At 42.3% G+C, this 27,414-nt stretch overlaps 1 protein-coding gene across 6 annotated transcripts in view; it reads left to right on the forward strand.

Moving 5' to 3' along the window:
* LOC147017988 (E3 ubiquitin-protein ligase MARCHF8-like) overlaps positions 1-27,414 on the forward strand; it is a 212,262-nt gene that overhangs the window by 71,882 nt on the left and 112,966 nt on the right. For 4 of the 6 annotated variants that reach the window (XM_085897136.1, XM_085897134.1, XM_085897135.1 and 1 more), the window contains 2 exons: positions 24,194-24,297; positions 24,735-24,927. In XM_085897136.1, coding sequence (XP_085753262.1) covers positions 24,826-24,927 — 102 coding nt within the window. In that variant the 5' untranslated portion in view covers positions 24,194-24,297; positions 24,735-24,825. Of the gene's footprint in view, positions 1-3,998; positions 4,018-24,193; positions 24,298-24,335; positions 24,483-24,734; positions 24,928-27,414 lie in introns of those variants that run through there. The other 2 variants (XM_085897133.1, XM_085897138.1) reach the window with 2 other exon arrangements.

The raw sequence follows: 27,414 nt of genomic DNA on the forward strand, positions 1-27,414 counted from the left end.
GTCAATTCTACAACGTTTGTGGTCGTATCTTTCAAGTTTCAGATCCTCACGTCTCTCTCACTGAATTCTGTTGGACCTGAACAAAGTTTCTATGATCCTATTTTCAATTATATTCCGGTTCCCTTGGTAGTGTAATAAAGTGTTCATCATTTGGAGCCATGATTGTTTTCACATTATTCCCACGCTTTTTCAAAAACAAAAAACAAAAAAAAGGGAGGGGGTTGTGGGAGGGGGGTATTGTAATCAACTCTGTCTGTCTGTCTGTCCGTCTGTCTGTCACACAATGTCCTAAACGGTTGTGCAGAAGTTCACCAAACTTGATACTTATGATCACCACATGGAAAAGTGTAAAAGCAGTATCATTTTGGTCCTGTCCTCTTGGGCTCTGGGGCAGGGTCATAAGGTCAAATAACAAAAAATGCAATTATGGGAACGTTTTTATAAACTTTTTTTTGTTTTTTAATAGAAATGTTGTGTATGCATGCAATCAACATTGGGGGACACATGAAATACTGTAATAATTTTTTTTTCTTTTGATTTGACCTCTGGTTCATGCCTCAGGGTGTGGGGAGTTGGGGGTCACAGGGGTCAATAATTCAGATTGGGGGCTGTCAGAAGAAGATTTATATATATATATATATATATATATATATATATATATATATATATATATATATATATAGATATATATTTAAAGTTTGAATTGCAAGTGCATGATATACTTTCATAGTAAGCTGTGGTTGCAGGTGTTCTGCTTGCAAGTTCTCGTGCCATTTAAAAAAAAAATATGCGGAGGGATTTGCTGATGATTTCCCAAAAAGATTATCGTTTGATTTCAGTGTGTGATATCTATAACTCAAATTATTTCCAGACAGGATGGAGGAGAGGTAGCACAATTACTTTTGTCTCGTCTGGGTTTGGGGCTGGCAGAATGACATGGAGGTATGCACATTCACCTCTAAGCTGCCTAGCCTGGGTGTGAATTCTTATCCAGCTATAAACTGTCATCCTGGTGTTTCACAGGCAGGATGTTTCATCAATGTGTGTGCCATCCTTTGGATGGACGTTAAATTGGGCGTCCTGCCTGCCAGCAAGGTCAATTTGAGCAATTTTTTCGAAAATTCTCAATTTTCATCCAATTGACTTGAAGTTTGAAAAGGATTTACATATCAAGTCAATGAATTCAACCACCTATTATTTTTGAGATCACCATTTGTGAAAAGGTCAACATAGACCAAAAATCAACATCGGCCACGTTTCTAAAATCCTCAATTTTAATCTGATTAGCTTGAAATTTGAAGAGCATTTGCACATCAGGTCTCTGAATTCAACCACCTATTAATTTTGAGGTTAACTCCAGTCAAAAGGTCAATATAGTCCATTTGGTCAACATAACATGGACCAAATTTCTAAAATTGTTTTAAAATTGTCAATTTTCATCTGATTGACTTGAAATTTGAAGTTCATTTGCATATCAGCTAATACTGAATTCAAGGACAAATTGTTTTTGAGGTTCACATCAGCCAAAAAGTCAACATAGGATGGAATTTCTAAAATTTAAAAAAGGGCCAAAAACTATATAATATATATATATATATATATATATATATATATATATATATATATATATATATATATATATATATATATACATATACATTGTTACAGTGGTGGAAATTCACAGAACACCATTCAGGTTCCCCCAGAGATCAGTTATTTCGATAAGTACTTGTTTCAGGTCAGATTCCCCCACCGATTTATAATGGGTCTTGTTCATGTGCCGGGCTGTGAATCTTTGAGTTGGTGTTATTCTTTCTCTGTCTTTAATTTCTCTGTCATTTCATTGTCCGGATGTCTTTAATTTAATTCGCATGATATCGCAAAACGCTGTGGACGAGTTCTTACAAAACTCGGTGGATGAGTTGGTTATGAGTCAAGAAGAAACCAATTTGATTTTGGCTCACATCCAGATCCCGATCCGGCCTGTCAGTGGGATACAATACATCAACTGTTCAGCGTAGCCGAGGTATGCGCCTACCGAGTGCCGTTTTAGTTTAACCTGCTTTTCGACTGGCTTTTTGGACACACAATGAATCAGTAAGTTGTTTTGTTTCTACATTCCTTGAATATTTATTTCTGTTTTTCTTTTTAATCCATTTTTCATGCAAGAACGTTTGAATGCGGAAACCACTGACTTTCTACTCTGATGCAATTAATTGCATATAATTTTTTTCCCTTTTTGGACATTTATGTTGAGGTTCGAATCTTTTCTGTCTAAAAAGTAAGAACAACTTGTATTGCATATTTGGACAAGATTATATTATGCAGTAATACCTTGATTTTTTTTATTTTTTTTAAGTTTTCCCCATTGGGTGCCTGCATTGCTGGATGTTGTGACATACCATTTGATGCATTCTTTGTGTGTGGGCAAACCTTACGTTCAAGTTGAAATGAGTTTGCGTCATGTACTTGTTTGGCAAGCCGCTCGTATGTTCCTCAAAGCAGAAGTGCACACACGTCATGTGTCGAAATAGACTTATTCACATCTGCAAAGTGCGATCATGTCTTGTTAAATTTCATATAAAGAGCTTGCTTAAAATAATGAATTGTCTTTCATTCTTTGAGCCATTCACACTGGGTAAGTAGTTTTTTGTGGGGGGGGGGGGGCTGTGCAGGGCTTTTATCCTCCCATTCATTGCAGGTCACATGATCTTCTTGTGCTTGCACTGTATTTTACACTGTGAATGCAGAGCTCATTGCTGCATGTAATTCCCAAGATATGCTCATATTCTTCCTGAAACAGATGGTCCTGCAGGTTTATGTCTTGACAGGAGGCTTGCAGATTACTCTTGCCTGACTTTGTTTCTTCGCTCAATTCATGGGAGACTTAATGATTTCCATAGTTTGAGTTCCACACACCTGATTTTAGCTTGAGTTCAGCGACGCTTCTGTGAACCAGTGAAAGTCCTGCTGTGGATGTTGAGGTTGCAAATAATTATTCATTTCTGGTTCATCTTATCGCTGCTATGCAGCATCAGACCCAAACCGCATCTCTCCACCCTTCCAATGTTGGGCTCAATGTTTTTGCTTCTTCTATACTGCTTCCAGTTTCCATTAAATCCTCCTCCATTGAAGAATGAAGAGCTTATTTGTGCTGGTGAAGGCTTGTGCCGATCCTTCTCCACTATTTTATTCCATTTAGTTATTATCTCCGTCACCGAAGGTGGGCATTGAGCCCAACATAGGAAGGGTGGAGAGATGCGGTTTGGGTCTTATGTGTTTTCACCCCTGTCCGAAGGTGGACAGATGTTATGTTGAGAGCAGGATATCTCAAAAAGTTGTGGACAGGTTGGGTGCGTGAGAAGGACAAAATTAAAAGATTTTGTTGAAGATCCGGATCCGGATTTGGATACTGGAATTTAAAAAAAGTTATTCTTCACCATTGAGCGATAGGGCCAAAAACGATATATAGCCTGATATTTCAAAAGTTGTGGACGGACTCGGACGAAACTTGGTGGATGAATTGGGTAGTTGACAAGAACAAGCCGATTCGATTTTGGATCAGGACCAGATGTATGTCCGGCCTATCAGTGAGATACAAAACGTAAACTGTGCAGCCTGGTGGAGGGATGCCCTCTACCTAGTGCCATTGTAGTTCATCCTGCTTTGCTCTTTTATTTTCATTTGTCTTTCCTCATGCATTCTTTCAATATGTCCAACGCTTTTCGTCGAGATTTACATGTTCTTGCACTCACTGAAACTTGTTCGTCTTTGTGTGATATCTTCCTTTCTTATAAAAGTCATCCTATTTTATATTCTAGCATGTTTCTCAGCAAGTGCATTTCAAAGGAATCTACTTTATTATTATTTATAACAATGCTGTTATTATCATTATCCATCATCAGTAATTTTCAAAATGCACGTATGAGTGTCTGTTGCAGTTTTGGTTATGCAGAACATCGTGATGCTTTGGAGTCAGCATTAGACAGTCCTAGCCTTATGCAAGGCCAGGAAATGGTGGGTGGGAGTGGAAAACTGTGTTGGCAGAGACTATGAGCAGAGATGCAATGATCAGAGCGTTTTTGCCATGTGTTAATGTTATGACTTCAGTTGCTTGGACGCAGAGTCTGTGCTCGCAGTTTTTCCTTATTTCTGGTGAGGAACTCAGCCTGCCAATACAGCTTTTGATTCTCGGGGGAGAGTACTTCATTGCATTTCTCGTCTCTCTCTCTCTCGTCTCTCTCTCTCTCTCTCTCTCTCTCTCTCTCTCTCTCTCTCTCTCTCTCTCTCTCTCTCTCTCTCTCTCTCTCTCTCTCTCTCTCTCTCTCTCTCTCTCTCTCTCTCTCTCTCTCTCTCTCTCTCTCTCTCTCTCTCTCTCTCTCTCTCTCTCTCTCTCTCTCTCTCTCTCTCTTCTCTCTCTCTCTCTCTCTCTCTCTCTCTCTCTCTCTCTCTCTCTCTCTCTCTCTCTCTCTCTTTTTCTTTTGTTTTTCTATCCCCCACTTAAAATAAAATTCTTTCATTTTCCACTTCCTAACCACTGTGTAGCTCGCTAGCTTTCAAGCCTGGCAAAATGTAAAACAAGAAAACTGCACCAACATTGCTTGTAGTCCTTTCTCACTGAAATAGTTTCATTGTTTACATGGAACACACGACCAACTAGAAGGGGGCACTTGGTAGAGCGCATACCTCCACCATGCAATGCCTGATCCATTCGAACATATTTGGCCCAACACATTTTAAAAATATCATGCTATACAGTAATACCATTTTTGGCCCAATCTCTCAATTGTGAAGAATCACTTTGTGGATTAAAAAAAAACTCTCGGATTTGGATAGATCTTCAACAAAATCAAATCAATTCGTCCTTGTCTCACACACAACATGGACAACAAGTTTCGTCCAAATCCATCCACAATTTTTTGAGATATCGTGCTATTTTTGGTCCTATCTCTCAATGGTGAAGAATCACTTAAAAATTTTAGTCGCCGAATCCGGATCCGGATCACCATTCCATTGCAGAACACATGTTTGTTGTTGAATTGATCAATTACAACAAAAACACTGAAATGCAGCCAATCTTTGGTTGGCAAAAGGTCCATTTCTAATACCTCGACGTTGAAAGGCCCACAAAATTGGCAGAGCTTAACTTCATTGATAACATTGCGTTCGTTCTGATGATAGCTGTTTCACAGCAAAGTTTTTATTCAAAGCATGGTGTCATGTGCATATGATGTCTAAGTTTCGTGCACTCATCCAATACTCAAAGCAATTTATTGAAAATGATATAAAATTGTCTTTGCTCACAAGGTGAGCATTACCCTTCTTCGATTGCGGAGTCAATAAGTGCTGACAAAGTTGTTTCCCATCAAAGATCATACTGGGTGTCTTCGACAGAAATTAATTTGGTCAGCATCCCAACACAAAGTGGTATACACCCCCCCCCCCAACCCCTCCCATTTTCAACACTTTGTATCCTCAAGTGAGTACAATTAGATGGGAAAGGCAACCTAAATGTCCATTCCATAAGATATTATCACATGTATCACCATACACTGCAACTATGAGAGAGAGAGAGAGAGAGAGATAGAGAGATAGAGAGATAGAGATAGAGAGATAGAGATAGAGATAGAGAGATAGAGATAGAGATAGAGAGATAGAGATAGAGATAGAGATAGAGAGATAGAGATAGAGATAGAGATAGAGATAGAGATAGAGATAGAGATATAGAGATAGAGATATAGAGATAGAGATATAGAGATATAGAGATATAGAGATATAGAGATATAGAGATATAGAGATATAGAGATATAGAGATATAGAGATATAGAGATATAGAGATATAGAGATATAGAGATATAGAGATATAGAGATAGGAGCAAAGAGGGATGGGGGAAGGGAAGACAGTGTGAGGTGAGATATGCGGTCGAACATTAATTACGATTCATACTGTCATAAAAATGCTTCTGCAGAGAATAACAGTGAAGATGGAAACAAAATAATGTCTGAAATCGATTTTCTACCAGTGATACTATAAATACCACCCAGAAATGTCCAGAGATAAACTCATCCGGAGAAACAAACACTGCATGGACGTAAACACCGCTCGGACACGTCGAGCTAAGCTGTCCGGAGACAAACCGCCTGGACATGTCGAGAGTGAGAGTGAGAGTGAGATGCGATCGGCGGGTAAATCGAAACATGTGGAGTGTGACAAGCACTCCCCCGATCTCGATTGGATCGGGATTGGAGACAGAGAGACAGGGACATACAGACGGGTGAGGGGATAGGAGTTAGCGGAGAGAAAATGTCATGCTTTATTTCTTTATGAACGCCACACACCACACGCCACACACCACATACCACATATACACACACACACACACACACACACACACACACACACACATACACACACACACACACACACACACACACACACACACACACACACACACACACACACACACACACACACACGATCAATGCTTGGTCGATATCGGCAACTCTTTAGGAATGAGCAGATTGGAGTCTGTGTAATTACCAACTACAGTATGTACTGTATTCAACTCAAAACTCTTGAGTAGCTTTCACTCTTTTTTTTTTTTGAGAGATTCAACAAACAAATTAGAAAAACGTTAAATATAGACGTTTCAGGGAGATGTGCATGAACATTAATCTTTATAAACAGCTGCCAATTGTCATGGTAATACAGTAATTTAGAAAACACTGGAATATGGAAAACGGCTCGGAAATCGGGTGTTATCAAATATATTTTTCTTTGAAACTCACAAAGACGAACGATATAATCCATCCATCCCTTGGTATCATACTCGTACAGAGTGTCGGTGCTGCCAAAGCAGTCTCCTGGGCTATTGGGTACAAATCTGGACGGGTCGCCACTCCGACACAGGATAGTCAAATGGCTCGATCATCCCAGCAAACCGGTACTCATTTTACCAACCTTGGAAAGATGACAGGCTGAGTCAACCCCATCGATCCATCGATTGGGACCATATTTGCACAGTGTTGGTGCTGCCTCAGCAGTCTCCTTGGCTATTGGGTACAATCCTGGATAGGTCTCCACTCCAACACAGGATACGAGCAAGCTGGCATTAATTTTGCCGACTTCGGAAGGATGATAGGCAGGGTCAACCCCACCTGGTATTAATTCAACGACCGAGCAGGATTTGAACTCGGGACCCTCGGATCCCAAGCCCGCTATCCTAACTATTAAGCCAAAACCAGGCCTAAACTTTATTAATATTGAAAATCATGTTCCTCTATCTTGTAGCAACTGCCGACTGTACATCCTGATCAGGACACAAACTGTACCGCTTTCGACTGTAGGGCTCTCGGCAAGTGACTTAAGCACTCTTGCAAGCACTGCAATTACATGGATAAGGAATAACTGGCCAGGCTGTGGCTGCATATCATATAGGATCCCTTTAACTTTAATGTTTGCCTTCACCATGCCTGCAGCAGTTGAAGAACTGAGATGAATTTGTTCCTACAATGGCTTTATCCGTAAAAGAGTTGCTGTTGAATGGAGAACAACCTTGGAGACATCGCAAGGCTTATTCGCCCTTGAAATAAACATTGCAGATAATCCACCATGTTATCTGCTCGTCTGTGTACGCGTCACATGGTACATCGGTTCGTGGTCCACGCAAACGTTATAACTTTATTTTAAAACGTCCTTTTTCACCACATTTGTGATTCCTTGTGGAGTACTTCACAAAACCTCCGAAAATATAGACACAGATCTGGCAGACGCTATGGATAGGCAGTCCCTCTGGGGGACAGGGCACGATGTCAAGCAGTGAATGCATAAAGTCATATAGCTCAATGAAGCAGGTTAATTTTGGCACATTCCTAAATCTTTTGTTCACTCAATATAATTCTCCAAACAAGAGAAAAAGATAAGTTTAATGCTTCGGAAGTTTCACTTTTTCTTGTGTATATTTGGAGAATAAGGGACCATAACCTTGCTTGCTTCAAGTAAAGAGGTATATAGACTTAGTTATAAGACTCGTTATTTCTTTAAGTTATCAGATTTCACTCCAGATTTTGATACTTATTTAGTCCGGATGATATCCGATCCTCAAAACCAAAATAATATTTCGATCATATACTTTAATTAATCTGTGAGAGGAGATCGTGGGAAGTCATATCATATAATGCATGAAATCGCTCTAAGCTCCTAATTTGTAAACTACAGCACTTACAAAAGTGATGTAAACAGCTATTCGTAGATATGATGAACAGGCATTCGATAATGTGAGTAATGAAAGTGAAAAAGAAAACTTTATCTTTAAGAAATCGTTGTGGCCTGTTCCAAGTCAAGGCATGGTTGAGCAGGCCAAAAAACATGGCGGCTTCAGACCCCAACGAGGTTACTTATGATACACCTTTAGACCCCATAGAGAGTGGTGACCGAGGATGTGCCTGATAAAGAAAATAATTAAATAAGGCCGTTAATTATCTTCAAAATGTGTGTTTTAATTAACCCAAACAACCAATTTTCAGTTATACATTTCCTTGGAGTTTTCTTCTTATGCATGCAAAGTTTCAGGCTGATAGGTTTTATGGTTTTGTAGTTATGGAGGAGACACACACACACACACAAATTTATTAGTATAGATACTCCATGAACTGTTACTCCTGCCTGGTGTCCATTCTTGCTGTAAAAGTGGTTGAGTTTTCACGATTGGTGCCCTAAGGATGCACAATTGGGTAAAAGTGACGAGCGCTCGGTAAACTAGCATATAGTCATATAACTCGTCACTCGGTTATACACCTATCATAACTAGTCACTCGGTTATACACCTAACTGGCGTACCATGCAAGCAAGTAAGTAATCTTCGGTCGGCTTCATGCGCTTTGACGAGGTATCAGGATTTAAGGCCTGTAACCCTGTTTGCGGCATCAATCCTGGGCAACGACCGTGGCCGATTGAAGACCCATGTGATTTGGTCATTCCCGGACCGGTCACGTGGGTATGTGTATGTATGTATATATATATATATATATATATATATATATATATATATATATATATATGTGTATATATATATATATATATATATGTGTGTTTGTGAACTACATTGTCAAAAGTATGTAAACACCTGCTCGTCCAAATCTCATTCCAAAATCATGGGCATTAATATGGAGTTGGTCCCCTTTGCTGCTATAACAGCCTCCACTCTTCTGGGAAGCCTTTCCACTAGATGTTGAAACATTGCTGTGGGGATGTGCTTCCATTCAGCCACATGAGTATTAGTAAGGTCGGGCACTGATGTTGGGCGATAAGGTCTGGCTTGCAGTCAGCATTCCAATTCATACCAAAGGTGTTCGATGGGGTTGAGGTCAGGGCTCTGTGCAGGCTAGTCAAGTTCTTCCACACGGATCTCGGCAAACCATTTCTGTATGGACCTCGCTTTGTTCAAGGGGTATTGTCATGCTGAAACAGGAAAGGGCCTTCCCCAAACTGTTGCCACAAAGTTGGAAGCGCAGAATCGTCGAGAATGTCATTGTATGCTATCGTGTTAAGATTTCCCTTCACTGGAACTAAGGGGCCTAGCTCAAACCATGAGAAACAGCCCCAGACCATTATTCCTCCTCCACCAAACTTTGCAGTTGGCACGATGCATTTGGGCATGTAGCATTCTCCTGGCATCTGCCGAACCCAGATTCGTCCATTGGACTGCCAGTTGGTGAGGCGTGATTCATCACTCCAGAGAACATGTTTACACTGCTCCAAAGTCTAGTGTCGGTGAGCTTTACACCACTCCAGCCAAGACATGGCATTGCACATGGTGATCTTTGGCCTGTCTCTGGCTGTTCGGCCATGGAAACCCATTTCACGAAGCCCTCGACGAACTGTGCTTGTGCTGACGTTTCTTCCAGAGTCAGTTTGGTACTCGGTAGTGAGTGTTGCAAGTGACGACAGAAGATTTCTCCACGCTACGCACTTTAGCACTCGGCGGTTCCGTTCTGTGAGCTTGTGTGGCCTACCACTTCGCGGCTGAGCTGTTGTTGCTCCGAGACGTTTCCACTTCACAATAACAACACTTACAGTTGACCGGGGCAACTCCAGTAGGGCAGAAATTTGACAAACTGACTTGTTGGAAAGGTGGCATCCCATGACGGTACCATGTTGAAAATCACTGAACTCTTCAGTATGACCCATTCTACTGACAATGTTTGTCTTTGGAGATTGCATGGCTGTGTGCTTGATTTTATAGACCTGCCAGCAATGGGTGTGGCTGAAATAGCTGAATCCACTAATTCCGCATACGTGTGTGTGTGTGTGTGTGTGTGTGTGTGTGTGTGTGTGTGTGTGTGTGTGTGTGTGTGTGTGTGTGTGTGTGTGTGTGTGTGTGTGTGTGTATAAAATGCACAATTGGGTAAAAGTGACGAGTACTCAGTAAACTAACGTCGTTGCTCATAACTAGTCATATCATAACTCGTCACTCGATTATAGACCTGACCAGGGCACCGTGTCAGCAAGTAACCCTTGGTTGGGTTACGACTTCTCGTCACGATATGACACGTGCGTTGATTGGTTGTCCAGCTTGGCCTTCCCCAACTTTGGGTATTTCTGGGGATGTTGTGATGTTCATCACTCTTGAGAAAGATTAACGGATGCATGGTGTGTTCCACATGTTCATCGAAACTGTTGAGTCATTGTTTGTTCAATTAAAGATTGCAGAATCTACCATGGAATGGAATCCGTTTATTACACTCCCAACCGCAAGTCTGTATGTTTGTATGTATGTATGTATGTATGTATGTATGTATGTATGTATGTACAGTATATATTTTCTGAGCCGGAGGTCTAAGACATCCACGAATGACTGAATGATGTTTTCAGAATCAACTTCACTGTGTTCAGCATTACTATTACCATTTACGACGTTCAGTTCAGCATTACTATTACCATTTACGACGTTCAGTTCAGCATTACTATTACCATTTACGATGCCCCAAGGACCGTTAAAATGAAGCCGAAGTGGTGGTGGTCATGTGTGTGGAGGCAAAAGATGGGAAGATGTTTCTTTTTCAGTCGTTGAATAAGTGTTTATTTTAAAGAAATACGTGGGATAAGGAAGGACAGGACAAACAATAAATACGAATAGGAATGAAAGGAGGAGCAGACACAATCTTACGTACAATGCACAAAATAATTCCCTGCTATGATGCCGACAATACCAAATCCACACAGCGAAGGGAGCAGGTGAGGACTTCAGGCAGGCAAGAGCTCGTTTCCAGGCTCGTGTGGTACCCGGCGAGGTGTGACTCGGGCAGGAGAATGGTGATGAGTTGATCATGAGATTAGGTAGGTGGCAAAGGGGAGAGAGGGATATGTTTTCCTCTGGCCTCCAATGTAATCAATCGGCTGTGCATATGCATGGGCATGGCCTTTTCGCCCGTCCAGAACCACCTTTCCAGCATGCGGTTGGTCCCATCATTGTCCGCTGGTGTTTGTGGGCGGCACCATCTTTCGAGCCACCTCACCCTCTGACCAGCCCCTCATAAAGGTGTGGAGCCCTCCCTAGTGCTCCATAGCTCACTCCTCCGACACTGTTGTTCTCTGGCCAAACAAATCACTTCAAAGTGCATAGTGCTTTCCCATGTGGCTTTGTGCCCAAGTCCTTCACCTGGCCTCGCCTGTACAGGAGGTTTTACACTGTGCATGTTTTACCATTTGACTTGACTCTGACAGATATCTAACACAAGGGTATAAATCTAACCTTCTCAAAGACACAGTCCATACGATTCTTACCACATTCTAGCTATGGACCCCCCTCCCCCCTCCCCCTCCCCACCCTCTTCCACAATGACAGTTTGGTTGGTGCTTCCTCCCCAAGCATACTGTTTCAGGTTTTGTACTTATGAATGGTCAACAAGACTTTTAAGAATGCTTAATATATTTGTTGCATTTGAGCACATGTAAAATTGTGGTGGTTATTCTCCCTTTATTATCAGATATTAGGCTCTGTCGGTATGGATTTTTTTTGATATACTGATGGGGTCATACCGGTATATCGATTACAATTTAAAAAAATATACATATATTTTAAAACTATAGCCTGGTGTTGGCACAGTGGTTAGGGCAGCGGCTTGGGATCCAAAAGGTCCTGAGTTCAAGCCCCGTTGGGCCAGTGAATTAATACACCAGGGGGTTGACTCAGCCTGTCATCCTTCCGAGGTCGGCGAAATGAGTACCAGTGTACTGGGCCGGTGTATACCCTGGTTAAAATAGGTGTACCATATCCCTGTGTTGTAAGAGGCGACCAGGGTTGCGTCAGGAAGGGCATCCGGCATAAAACACGTGCCAAATCAGTATGCGGATCATACGGATGATCCGCTGTGGCGACCCCTAACGGGAGCAGCCGAAAGAAGAAGAAGAAGATATTTTAAAACGATTATATTTTATTTTTACGCTCATTAAAAAAACACGCAATGGTCCAATGCTCCGTGACATGTTCACATATTATATATGACATACACCTCATTGACACATGGTAATTTTCCAAAGTATTCCCATCCGGGGCTTTCGGGACCACGTTCAGTTCGTGTTCGCGGGGCCACTATCGGAGCTAAACCCAAAGCAAAAATCCAGATGGCTGGGCACGTGGATTGGTGCTCATGGCTGTGAGGTTTATAAAACGTTCACATGGGAGGAGACTGAGAAAGATGATCCCGACCAAGGTACTCGATCATTTTGAAACGTATGTGCAACCGAGAAAGAACAAGGCATCGCAGGGCACCGGCTCAGGCGGCGAAAACAAAAGAGTGCGGAGACCTTTGATAACTTTGTAAAGGACCTGAGGATTATTCTCATGGACTGCGAGTCTGCCGATCCCAAGGACATTCTAATAGATGCGATCATTGATGACATTTTTGAATCCAGGGTGCAGGAAAGGTGACTGCATCAAGGTGAAGGACTGTCACCAGCAAAGGCTCTGGAAATTGGACAACAGTTTGAGTTTTCTCACAAGCAAATCTGCATCATGCGGAATGAAGATAACTACAAACTTGGAGTGTCAGCTATCACAGCTCAGAGCAAATCGCATTCCAAGTCTTGTGCTTTGTCATCACAGCTGCAAGCATTTAAAGCACATGCGGAAGATGTGGCAAGGATGAGCGGCATTTGTGGAACCAAGGGAAATGTCCTGCAGGAGGCTCCACTTGTTCCTATTGCAAGCACCTGAACCATTGGACGTTGGTCTGCCGTAGGCTACAGCGACTGGGCAAAATGCTCCTCGTCAATGCTGGAGAAAGCAAGGAACAACTACCTGAAGGCAATTCGGAGGTTCTTCGAATATACAAGGTTGACAACATCGGCACTCTGGCAGATGACAAAATGGTCCCAGACTGTCAGAGTCAGTAGCATTGCAAACATGACCTTCCGCAGTGATATCGGGGCATGGTGCAACATACTTACACTCAGCGATTTTTCAAAGACTACCAGTTAATACTGAACTTCACAAGTCGAAGAGAACCCTGAGAAGTTACTCCAACAACATCATTCGGCCAATTGCTTCCACGGATCCTTCCCCGGAATTCGACGGGAGGTCCGTAATGGCTTCATGCGAGCTGGTCAATCTGGACCAGGAGAACGTGATATATGGGGAGACCGCTGAGAACCTTGGCCTCATTGCACGACTGAGTTCCCTGGCCTAGGTTCAGTCAGCGGATGATGAATCATTTCCCCCAGAGCTACGAGATTTTCCCGATATCATCGGTACTTCAGGTACCCTACTAGGGGTCGACCGAATCAAAATACACCCAACAGCCAATGGGTTTGTAAATGCTGCATGTCGGCAATCCGTTGCGCTAATGCCGAGGATCATCGAGGAATTCAACAGGATGGTAGATAACGGCTTCATAACTCCGGTGGAGGAGCCAACCGAATGGGTCAGCTCAATGGTAGCTGCAGTTCACAATGGCAAGCTAATAATATGTTTGGATCCGAGAGATCTCAACAAGGCCATTAAACGTGAACATTATCCCATGAAGACGGTTGAAGAGGTGGTCTCCAAAATACCAAAAGCCAACTTATTCTCACTATTGGATGCAAAGGGTGGGTTTCTACAGAGTCTCCTGGATGAGTCATAAAAACTGACGACCTTCAATACACCGATGGGTCGTTATCGTTGGCTGAGGCTACCATTTGGATTGAAATGTGCCCCAGAAATATTTCAGAGTATCATGGATCAAATGTTGGACGGCATTGTTGGAGCCACAGTGATCATGGACGATATCTTGATTGCAGGATGAGATCGAGATCATCACGACAGCATTTTAAAGCAAGTCATGGAGAGGGCTACTTCCTCTAACCTCAATTTGAACATGCAAAGTTCACCAAAAGGAGGTTCAGTATGTTGGGCATCTACTTAGTGCAGATGGACTCAAGCCTGACCCCTCAAGAATTGAAGCCTAACGTAATATGCCTATTCCATGGAATAAAGGGGGCATGTGGCATTTCCTCGGATTTGTTGCTTACCTGGCAAAATTTATTCCTCAACTGAGTGAAGTTGATGCATCACTTTGAGCTTTACTGAGAGCTGATATTTTTGACTGGCAACCTGCACAGGCCCAAGCTTTCCATAAACTATTAGATCTCTGCTGTCAGCAGCCTGTGCTGAGATACGATGATGTGAAGGCACCAGTAGAGATACAGGCAGATGCAAGTCAAAGTGGTCTCGGTGGTGTCTTCATGCAGGATGGGAAGCCGGTGGCATACACTTCGCGATCCCTCTCGGAGGTGGAACAACGGTATGCTCAGATTGAAAAAGAAATGCTTGCAATCCTCCATGCCTGTATGAAATTCCATTGCTTCATATTTGGTGAGACAGTGACTGTATTTATGGATCACAAGCTACTTCAAGAGATTTCCAAAAATCTCTTCTTTCTGCTCCCATGCATCTGCAGAGGATGCTGTTACGTCTGCAGTGGTGCGATCTCAAGGGAGTGTATAAAAGTGGCAAAGACATGCAGCTACCAGATACACCATCTCTTGCTTGTCAGACTCACCAGTTGTCGGGACAAGAAGTCAATCTGGAGCAGGTTTCCATGTTAGACTTCATCTCCATCACCAAGGAGAGGTATGTCCAGCTGCAGGAACAGACTTGCCAAGAGTAACAACTTCTGTTGGACGTGATCCACACCGGATAGCCCAGCTATCAAAACGAAGTGCCCATTCCACTGAGACCATACTGGGATTCAAAGAGTGAGTTAGGTGTCTCTGATGGAATTATCTATCAAGGTATGCGCATAGTAGTACCACCTAGTCTCCGTCAGCACATGCTCTCCATCAGACACAGCTCTCACCTTGGTATTGTAAATTGCAAACAAGCATGCTCGGGAAGTTCTCTATTGGCCAACAATGAACCAACAGATCGAAGAAGCAGTGAAAAACTGCACTGCATGTACAGATTACCAAAATAAGCTTCCTCCGGAACCGCTCATACCGACACAGCTTCCAGATTTACCATTCAACCAGGTCGCCATGGACCTTTTCGAGTTTGAGTCAAAACAATACACTTTTGGTTGTCGATTATTATTCGAAATTTATCGAGGAATGTGAGCAAGGATTTGAGAAGCTGCACAATGATTGCTGCTTTAAAATCCATCTTTAGGACACATGGTATACCTGAGGGTCTTAGGAGCGACAATGCATCCTCATTAGTGTCCAAAGAGTTCAAATCGTTCTGTTTTGATTACGGCATTAACCAAATTACTTCCAGCCCTCAATTTTCTCGTGCTAACGGTGAAGCTGAAAGAGCAGTGCAAACTGTGGAAGAAAGCGGAGGACAAACATCTGGCTTTGTTAGACTACCGCACTACTCCTCTAGAAGGACTGCACTTGTCCACTGCACAGCTGTTGATGGGTTGAAGACCACGTAACAATCTGCCTGTAAAGCGCAGCTTACTTGTACCAAAACACTTCAGCTTTCATGAGGTTAAACAGCATTTTGACATGGAAAAGACCAAGCAAAAGTTCGATCATGATCGAGTAGCACGAGAGCGGCCACCTTTTCAGGGTCGACAAGTCCGTATGGGACCACTTCCTGCCACTGTAAAATATGTTCCTGGTGAAATCGTACAAAACCACAAGTCCCCTAAGTCATACCTACTCCAAGCAGGAAAACGTTTGTTCTGCAGGAATCGCCAACATCTCCGATCTTCAAACAAGCTTGCCAACCACACTGGGTATGTGTACGTGCCAGAGATGGGAAACTCGGACGATGATGAACACAGTGATACTTCCTCCCCTTCTCTTGCCAGCAATGGTGATCACGGTAATGTTTCTCCTTTGTCCCCCTTTTTGTCCTCCACTGTTGTGCTGGATGAACAGCTCCACGAGCCTGTTCCTTCTTCTCGCTCAGTCCATGTTTTAAAACGGCGGACAAATTGAATCTTTGATTTGCTTTGATTTTGTGTGTGGGTGGGTTACTATGTGTGGATTTATTGGTTCGTGGGTCCCAGCAGTGACCACTATTTTCGTTGTGTCTGTCTGTCTGTTTGTGACTCTCCAGAGCATAGCTCCGTGACGTTTGATGCGATCTTGATGAAACTTTGACACAAGCTCGATGTCATGGTCTCGTTGTGTCTTTTTGTATGAGGGGCGTCCCACGCCCCTTATGGGCGGAGCCATGCCCACTTGAACTTTTTTGTTCGAGGGCACCAGCAGTGACCACTATTTTCGTTGTGTCTGTGTGTCTGTCTGTCTGTTGGGTGGTCGCTAGACTACTGTTATTCTCAGGTTTTCCGTCTGTCTGTATGTCTGTCTGTTTGTATGTAATGGACAACTCTGGAGGCCAGAGGAGTCAACCGATTTTGATGAAACTTGACTGGTAGGTTCATACCAGGATCTAGCTGTATGCTTTTGAGCACCGTTGCTATGGACGCCACCGTTGCCGAGCAACGGGACTTTGAAATTTTTGAAAAAATCCGAAAAAATTATTTTTTCAAAAATCAGCTTCCAGGCTTTTATGCGCACTATAATCAACCTCTTTGTCAAAAATTTTCAGCCCGATCCGTCAATAACTGCATGACTAGTATGTAATTATATAGTGACCACCCATGTCGCCTTCTGGCTTGTCTGTCTGTTTGTGACTCTCTCCAGAGCATAGCTCGTTGACGTTTGATGCGATCTTGATGAAACGTGGACACAAGCTATATATTATGGTCTAGTTGTGTCTTCTTGTATGAGAGGCGTCCCACGCCCCTTGTGGGCGGAGCCACGCCCACTTGAACTTTTTATTTTTTTCTCGCAATTTCATTTCCTAGAACCCGTGCGTAATGTCCATAAGTACAACATATAAAAAATCCGATTTGATTTGGTCAAATTTGACGGAAGAGATAGGTTTTTACGGTAGGGCTTCCGCTAACTCAATTGTACCTATCGTGGCATTGTTCAATAATGTCCGCGAACCATCGTCGCCTCCCGGCTTGTTAATTATGTATTGTTATTGTTACAACTATGTGTGTTCATCTGTTGCTTGTAAGTGAAATCCAATGTTTGAATTTTCATTTATTTATTTTCATTCTGAAGGAAAGGTTTTTTTTTAGCAGCGTCTCGCGTCGCGAGCGCTGCTCATAGAGAGCTCGGCGTTGTTCTTCTTCTTCTTGTTCTTCTTGTTCTTCTTGTTCTTCTTCTTGTTCTTCTTGTTGTGAAGACAAAACCTTAACCTCTAGGACTCGGCTCTTGTATATATAAGATCCGGATCTTCTTAAATACTAAGCACATGTACACATCCTCGCATTGACGGTGCCTGTTGAGAGCGTCTATCATGAACTTTTAAATATATTCGGACACTTGCTTTAAAGTTTCGAAAAGTTCACGTTACTATTAAAAGATTATTTCATTTATCGTATTGTAATTTCGTAAATACACTATTTATTTCGTAAATACACGATATATCGTAAATACATAAATACATTATGACGGGTCTCACTATTGGCTTAATCAAGGCACGTGAGGAAATATCGGAAGTTTTTTTATTTTTATTTTTTTTTAGCTGACAAAACCTTTAGGACGCTGCTCTTGGACACATTTGTCCTTGTTTTTTAATCTTCTCGACCATGTCCGGTATTTAAAGATTGTAAACGTCTTCTTTTTTTTTTCGATTTGTTCATTGTTGGTATCACAGCTCGGTATAATCGACTGATTATTGCTTTTTATTGAAAGACTGAAAAGGGATTGAAAGATGGATTGTTCGAGTGAAGGACAAAAGATTCGGCGAATGAAACGTGCTGAACTCGACGCCATTTTCCCCTCAAACACATCCCTGTAAACCAGCGGGCGGGAACTGGAAGTCTATTCCACGTCCAGATCAAAGATGTCTTATCATGGGAACGGGAACTCGTTCATAGTTCATATCGGTCGGTGTCGCTTCCTTGAGTACAGTCAGGAGTTGTTCAAATGAATGGAGGTAATTTGGTCACAGTAATTCGGTCACGAGGGAATTTGGTCACGGTAAATCGGTCACAGTAATTCGGTCACAAGGTAATTTCGTCATGGTATTATTATTATTATTATTATTATTATTATTATTATTATTATTATTATTTATTATTCACTGCATTTAAGGCCAGTAAGACCCAAGAGCAGTAATAAATATTTTCATTTCATGGCTGGCGAATCTTGTTGGCATAATGACGTATTGACCAAGTTTACTGACTACTATAATGGAATCGGAATTTAAAAGTTGAGAGAGACAGAATCGAAACCAAAATTCAAACAGCTTCCCTAGTTTCGGAGATAATGGTATAGGCGATTTCCATTAGCGGCGATATTATGACGTCAACTTTTTTTCTAGGAAGACTTTCCAAAATCGGAGATGGTTACTGCCTGCACATGGGCTTTCTGCTTATACATGGCAAGTTTCACGAAGATCTGATGAAAACTCTGGGTTGTGAAACAAAAAATAGGAATGACGTCATAATTGATATGACGTCATAGTGATGTATCATATGTGCGGTAATTCATCTCTGCTAATGCCCTGTTCGATTCCCGCAAACAGAATTCAAAAAGCTTGCCTAGTTTCGGAGATAATTTTTTAGGCGATTCCTATTAGCGGAGATATTTTGACGTCATAACTTTTGTTCTCAGAGGAATTTTCAAAATCGGAGATGGTTACTGTCTGCGCAGGATATTTTTACATATATATGCCAAGTTTCAGGAAGTTTCGATGAAAACTGTAGGCTGTGAAACAAAAAAGTCCACGAGAAGAAGATGAAGAACAACAACTTGAGTAAGACTTAGAGATCCTCCAAGAGGATCTAAAAATCTCTTCATCATGCGTATATAAACAAGCCATGACTATTGAGGAAAGAAACCCAATCGGTTAATTGAACGTGCAACATCGAATGTAAAGATTACCCTCAACCTTAACTGAGTGAACCTGAACATGTGCATGCGATCCATGTCTCTGCCTGGGGTTGGCTTTATGGTTAGGGTGGTGGGCTTCGGATTCGAGGATCCGGAGTTAAAATCCCATGCTATCGTTGAATTAATACCAGGTGGGGTTGACTCTGCCTGTCATCCTTCTGAGGTCGGCAAAATGAGTGCCAGCTTGCTGGTATCATGTGTCAGAGTTGTGACCCGTCGAGGATTGTGTCCAATAGCCAAGGAGACTGCTGAGGCAGCACCAACGCTCTACACAGAGTATGGTCCTGATGGATGGAGGGATGGATCAATGTCTCCCACACCATCTACATCAGTGTTTCTCAAGGTGATGCATGGCAATATTTTGGTGGGGCATGAGGATTCAGAATTAATGAATCAATATATGATCGCTTTCATAGTTTTGCACTTTCAAATTTTCAAAAGTTTGAAGCTGCGACTGATGCCTCATAGCATCATCTATCTATAATTCCAGCAGTGTGTGTGTGTGTGTGTGTGTGTGTGTGTGTGTGTGTGTGTGTGTGTGTGTGTGTGTGTGTGTGTGTGTGTGTGTGTGTGTGTGTGTGTGTGTGTGTGTGTGTGACCGTTGTTTCTCGACCACCACTGGTCCGATCTAATTGAAACTTGCCAGGTATATTGCTTGGGACCTGAGTGGGTGCCTTTTCAAGGTTTTATATTAATCGGACAAGTGGTTCCCAAGTTATGGCCATTTATTTACCAAACCAATGACAGGACACGTTGCTGCATAGGCATGGCCGATGGGGAAGAGATCCTCAGCCGCGTTCCCCATTACGGGTTACAACGTACGGACTTCCAGATAGTGATGACTTACTGTATTCTAATGGTTTCTCGATTTCTTATGCGCATTTATAGATAAACATAATGCCCCAATCCAGTCGTCGTTTATGAGAGCGAAGGAACGGCCTTTGTGGTTGTTACTTAGGATATCTAAAGATTTCGGAAGTATATTGATGACTTCCGTCATCTGTTTGTTACCTTCGCATTCTGCGAAAGGTTATGTTTTGGTCGGCGTGTATTTATTTTTTTATTTATTTATTTGTAATCTTGTGATTCGTATAACTCAAAAAGTATTAAACTGAATTGCATGAAATTTGGTGGGATGATTGGTTATTAGCCAGGAAGCATTCGATTAGATTTTGGGATCGTTCGGGTCAAAGGTCAAGGTCAAGGTCACGAAAAGGTCAAAATCGTCTTTTTACGATAACACGGTCAATTTTTATTCAATTTGCATGCAACTAACGCCAAAATGTTCAGAATTCAACGCCTCATCTTGTGATATGCAATATGACACAATGACGCCCATACTCTTGTTACCGGTTAGGGGTCAAAGGTCAGGGGGGTCATGACCTTGAAAAATATGTGGTTTTTGTCATAACGCGGTCAATTCTTGTCCGCTTTACATGAACCCAGCACCAAAATGTTCAGAATTTAATGCCCAATCTTGTGACACAATGACGTCATAACACATGTCACCGGTTGGGGTAAATTGTCGGGTGGGGGGGTCACGCCCTTGAAAAATATGCGGTTTTCGGCATAACTCAGTCAATGTCAAGCTGTTCTCACCACCTCTTATCTTCCCCCATCCAAATCCTCGATCTTTTCTACCCCCGGTAATCCACCCAAGCCCACTTCCTTCATTTCTCCTGCTTTCCTTCCTGAAAGTCCCTGAAATGTCCATCTTCTCTTCGCCATGTTCCCCGTCCCATCCCCATCCCTCTCCCTTCCACAGTTCACCGAATGCGTCTGTTCCCCACTGTTTTGTCCCTTCCACTCCCGCCCCTCTTGTCTCATGCCTCCTTGCTGTGAGTTGTGTGTTTGCTCTCATACGAGCCTCGACCAAGGTATACAAAAAAAAAAAATAAAAAAAAATCTTATTCGATTTGCATGAAACCAGCATCAAACGAGATTACCTTCTCTTGTTGAAACGTTGTATTCACCGAGATTGCGAGTGAAGACTCGCCAAAACAACGTGAGTTGATTGTTGTTTAGTCCGTAGCCCCCGAAAGTCAGGGGGGGGGGGTCATGACATTATAGATATGTGGTTTGTGTCATAAGACCATTCATATGAAACCAGTTCCCCACACTCATACCAAGAACAAAAAAAGTAGTGGCGGCGAAGGTATGCGCTCTATGAGTGCCCGTTCTAGTTTGTTTGTGTGTTTGTTTGTGTGTGTGTTTGTTTGTAGGCACGATAACTCGAGAACGGAAGAAGCTACCAATGTCAAATTACACCACGTGATTTAGGAGGGTGATTGCTAGCGCTCATTAGATTTTGGTCAAAATCGTTCAAAGGTCAAGGTCACAGTGAGGTCAAATATTCCATTTTTGATGGTTTGGTACAGAATCATCATAGAAACTTCTGGTTTGCGTCGCTACCTTCTCTGGAGACAACTTTTATTAGACAAGGTCAGAGGTCAAGTTGATGATTTCGTAAGTACCAGTCTATGACTGCTTGATTGAAAGTTTTTTTTTTTGTTTTTTTTTGCACGTACGGCCACACACGTATGGGCATGCGAGAGCGAAGGAACAGCCTGTGTGGTTGTTGTTTCTGGCACATGGTTTGAAAGTTTTTTTTTTTTTTTTTTGTACGTACGGGCATGCAAGAGCGAAGGAACGGCCTGTGTATTTGTTGTTTCTGGCACGTGGTTTGAAATATATGTATTTTTTCATGTACAGCCATGCACGTATGGCCACGCACATACAGACATGCACTCGTAACTAAAAACTGCTTCACTGCGCCCTTGCTAGCCAATCCGCCGGTATGGCGTGCCCTTGATCAATTCAACGCTGTTACGTCACTATGACTCGCTTTTCGTCAAGGGGAATTCCTTATATGTAGTATATACTGTAGTGTCTCCAATCATGGTGGGGCGTACGATTTTTTTTGAAAATCAAAGTGGGGCGTGGGACAAAAAAGGTTGAGAAACACTGATCTTCATGATGGTGGCCACATCAGTAACCTCCATGAGATCTAAGCCACCCATAAGATTCAAGTCAGTTTGGGAATGGTGAGGCATCATACCACCAAATGAGTTGTCTCGTGCCATCGGGTTGGTTCAAAGGAGGATTACTCAGGCTGTCGTGGTGTTGCAGTATCATTTTTAGGGCACTGTGAAAGAACTATCAGATGGGATAGTTCACGGAGAGACCTCATTCAGGTTTCCCAAGTGTTGAAACCCCGAGTGAAGATTATATTTTATGGGTGCGAGTGCACTCTGGACTTTAATTGAAACAAGTGTTGGGTAGACCAGGGCAGAGTCGTCGATGAAGACTTATCGATCTGAATTATTGACGAGGACGTCTTAAAATGACATCTCGATCAAACGTGAACAACAAATTAACAAAAATACCTTTCAATAATCTTACCGATGCTTTGTTTTGCACTTGGCATCAATATGTTCCATTGAGTTTGTACTTTGTAAGCCTGCTTCCATTTCTATTTTTCTTGATGAACGCATTGTACTATATTTGATCTCTTTCTGAAATTTGCTGAACAGACCTTTTGCCTCTTTCCACTCCCCTTCCCCTTTTCCCACACTTTTACCTCGTCTGATCTGAAGCTACTTTGACCTTTTTAAAAAAAATGTGTCGAGTGGTATATCGTCTTCTCTTCTCTGCAGATGCTTTCTTTCTGAAGCACCAGGGGCTATACTCGTATTGCTATGTTGTTTGCTGTTCTGGCTTATCCCCCACAACAGAACACAAGCCACCTTTTAGCAATTTTAACCAAGATCTATTTAGCAGGCACAGAGCCCTGATGCAGATTATATTAACACCTGAGTGTTAAAGGTATAAGAAAGAGATGCCAGCACTGCAAGTTCACTAATTTCCTGAGAATTTAATTTGTGGATTTAAATAGAAATGATTCCCTGCAAGTATGAGCCCACTCAGGTTTTGATGAGAATTTTTTTATCAATACTTTAAGTGCATAATTGAAATAGCTAATTCCACTTTCAGCTTCTCCAGATCATCTCGCTCACGAATTAAAAGGCCACATGACCCTATCCTATTTACTCATTCCCGTTCGCAAAGCTTTACTACTTTGTGGCATTTCTTGACGGCATTTTGTATGGACATGCGCGTTGACATTCACTTGATATTACACCCCAATCGACATGATGTTCTGCTCAGGGCTGAGTGGAGCAGCTTGGTCGCTGGCCCGAATAGCTTGGTAATGGCTGCACGTCATTTCAGACTTCGCCTTACCACGAGGACATTTTACGCTGCAAAGTGATTAATTTAGACTTTTGTTTATTTTTCAAAAACTGCAATTCTCTGAAAGAAGGAACTTTCTTTTTGTTCTCCTCCTTCTCCTCCTCCTCTTCCTTCTCCTCCTCCTCCTTCTCCTCCATCTCCTCTGTCTCCTACACCATGAAGATTGGTGTAGGATTTGTTATTGCTAATTGGAGAGAAAGTGCTGAACCTCGTGGGGGGGAAAAAAAAGGAATGCCAGGCCTTTTGGGGCTTTGAGTACGTAGGGGTGTTTGTGCAATTGTGATTGGTGCAGTTAGTGAAGGCATATTTTGGGGTTTCATGAATGGATTTTGCATCGTATAATTGGAAGTCGAAATGGCTTCAAGCCTTTGATTTGCCATCGACAGCTTGCTTGTGTCTTAATCGCTCAGCAATTGTATTTGCATGTTGCTGTCGTGCTGATTCGTTTGTTATTGCAGTACTTCAACAAATTTTTGTTGGCTCCAAGGTAAAGGAAATGGCACTGCCACGCTCAAAATTCTTGCGACTTGTTTGCAGCTATTTGGAGGCGTGGATGGTAGGTTGAACGCTGCCACTACAAGGACAAGAGGAAACTGCACAAGAGCCGCCGGTGTGGGCGGTGGGAGAGAGAAAAGGCAAAGGTAGATTGCTCGTGGAGAGTTTTGGTTGAGCTCTCAGCAGAGTAGTGGTGATGTTCATTCCTTTTGAATCGTGATGCTTTTGCCTTGCAATTTTGTCCATCCATCTTCGACCGTTGTCTCGTTTATGAGACGATCTTGCACGGAGGTCATGGCTTTAGCCTGGATTACCAAGTCTGATTTTAAATGTACTGACCTTTTCATTGCCTATTGTGGTTTCGTAATCTACTTTAATACAAGTCAACTGAGTACGTCTTGATCTGCAGTTGTTTTTTTTTTCTCACTTTTGCCTTTCTTGCTGTCATTATTTTATTTTTGTTACGTTGTGTATATTTTAATTTTTTTTGAAACGCGACTGATCGGTGCATAGCTCGATTCGTTATCCACTGAATTGCTGTCTGTCTTTGTATCTGTGATTTGACGAGCTGTGCTTTTCGCAGAAATCGACAAAGCAACCCCCATGCGGGTTCTTCACGATGGTACTATTGGCTGGCCTGTAGGCGACCAGCCTGGTGTCTGCCTGCGAGAGGCATGCCCGTCGCACAAATCTCCGTGGCAACTGCCAACGACGATCAAGCTCAGCCGCTGAAATCACAAGTGCTTCGCGGTGATGAAGACGGCACCGATGGAGAGGTAATGATGGAAATCCAGGCTGGCTCACTGATTTCTGGAGTGTTGCAAAAGGCTTTTTTGCAGCTGGTGTTTCATTATGGGTTAAAAGGAATTTTTGTTGAGGAATTGGTTGCAACGCAGGAAGCTAAGGCATAAATTTTTCCACCTGTCCCATGAAAGTCATTGAACAGCTAGACTTTGGCCATTTGGTGGGTTACTGCATATTTTCTGAAAAACTGATCAGTGTCAACATGGTGGGGGGGGGGGGGAGTAGAGGCTGTGGCCTGATGGGTGTTCAGTTGAGGCCAACTAGTATCCCATGCTACCAGCTTTGTAGATGGTGAAACCCATAAGTTTCTATCGAGTATTTTAGATTAATATTGATAATGCGCAATCTATCTTCAATATTTTATCAAGCAACGCAATGTTCAAAACAAGCAGGCATTGTACATGTCACAGAGCACCTTTCTCTCATAGAATGATAGGGATGTGCAACATTGTTGCGAACGTGTACACTGTTATTTAACAGAACTGACTTTTTCACTATCTACCATTTTGTTGAGGGTAAAGCTGTGATTCATATAATCTGCTAACGAACCAAAGTCGTACTTGAAATCTGATGTTTTTGTCATTCAAATGTGCTTGCAATAAGATGTGGAGTGCAATTTGTGCTCAGCAAGATGAATTTTAATACAGTGACAATGGACGATTGAGGGAATGAAGACATGAAAGCGATTAGGCGTAATGACACTTGTGGACATAAACTCCTCACCTTGTGCTGCCACTTAGAAGAGCTTTATTAATAACTAGTATAAAGCCTGTCAAAAATGACGGGGCCAAGAGCATCCTACCGCCCCCCCCCCCACCTTCTCCTCCACCTCCACACACCCATCACAGAACAGTTGTAAAGAATATAACTCGCAGGCTTGTGCATTTTTTATGCCTCCGCACCAAGGGTGCCGGAGGCATTATGTTTCCGTCCGTCCGTCTGTCTGTCCGGATTTTCGTTTACGCGATAACTCAAGAAGCAAATTGTAGAATTTCATCAAACTTGGTAAAAGGTAAAGTAAGACAGGGCAATTAAGTGATTAGATTTTGGGCCAGATGTGATAAAGGTCAAGGGTCAAAGGTCAAGGTCAAACTCTGAAATTTTACTGTTTACGCCCTAACTCAATAAATATTTGACAGAACTTCATCAAACTTGGTACAAAGGTAAAGTTGGACAGGGCAATTAACTAATTAGGTTTTGGGCCAGATATGATAAAGGTCAAGGGTCAAATATGTCAATATTCAAGTGTTTGTGCGGGAGAGCGGAGGCATACCCATTGACTGCGTGCAGTCGAATTACTCCAGTTACTTTTGTTTCGTAAATAAATATATTTATTATCAAAGTGATCACGGAATTTCAAGTAACTCAGTAAAATTACTTGCCCGTATATATTTTTACTGCAACTAAAACTTACGAACGACTCACCTCCAGTGTTATAGTTGTGAAAACAACCGGAATGGTCATGCAATTAACCTAAATCCACATGCATGTAGTATAAATTCATGTTTCCTAAGTGGAAACAAAATGGTGAATGGTGCTTACACTGATATTGCATGTGCTCCCTTACAGTGACGAACATGACGTCATTTCCTGCGTGACAGAGAAATAAATACACAGGGTATAATATGTACTGTCTGACTCTGCTATTCGCGGATTCGCTCTTCGTGGACCCCGTGTATTCGTGGGCCAAAAAGTTTGACCTGCTTCGATATTCGCACTTCACGTATTTGTTTATTTATATTTTTTAAAATTAATTAAAAAAAATGTTTTTAAAATTTATTTATGTATTTGTTTGTTTATTTATTTATTTACTCTTCAGGACTGGTCTCCTGTATCTACCTCAGAAATGGGAAATCGGCCAACTTCACAGCATTACATAAAAAGGTGCGAAAACATATCCCCTTAACAGCCCAATTGGCTTCCTGTACTGCACTTCCAATCATCAGCAAGGTCACGGAATCCATCATCGTCGTTGACAAAAAATAATTCCTTTTCTACAACAGCCTCATCTTGGATCATCAATTCAGATTCAGACCTGGTCACTCTACCTTGGACTTGTTGCTTCTACTCTCCCAACAATGATGGAGCCCCTCGAGATCAGGGCAGTCTCTCTGGACATATCACGAGCCTCTGTTACAGTCTGGCATCCTTCCTTGCTCTCCAAACTCTCTGCTTCTGGAATTCAAGGCCAACTTCACTCTTGGATTACTGACATCCTCCCCTCTCCAAGTCAACGTGTGGCTCTCAACGGAACCCTTTCATCTCCTCTCCCTGTCAAGGCTGGAGGTCCCCAATGCAATGTTCTCGGCCTCATCGTATTCCTAATCTTCATCAATGATCTCTTTGTCTCTCTGGAAAATCTTCTTTATTTCTTTGCTGATGACGATTTGTCATGACTTTGGGAAGTGGCTGATGACTTTGGGAAAATCACAAACTGGTCAGACACAATTTGGTTTTTG

Source organism: Eptatretus burgeri, chromosome 10 (assembly GCF_056783735.1).
Source record: "Eptatretus burgeri isolate ZD-2024b chromosome 10, Ebu_testis_v1, whole genome shotgun sequence".
In the NCBI taxonomy this organism is placed as follows: domain Eukaryota; kingdom Metazoa; phylum Chordata; class Myxini; order Myxiniformes; family Myxinidae; genus Eptatretus; species Eptatretus burgeri.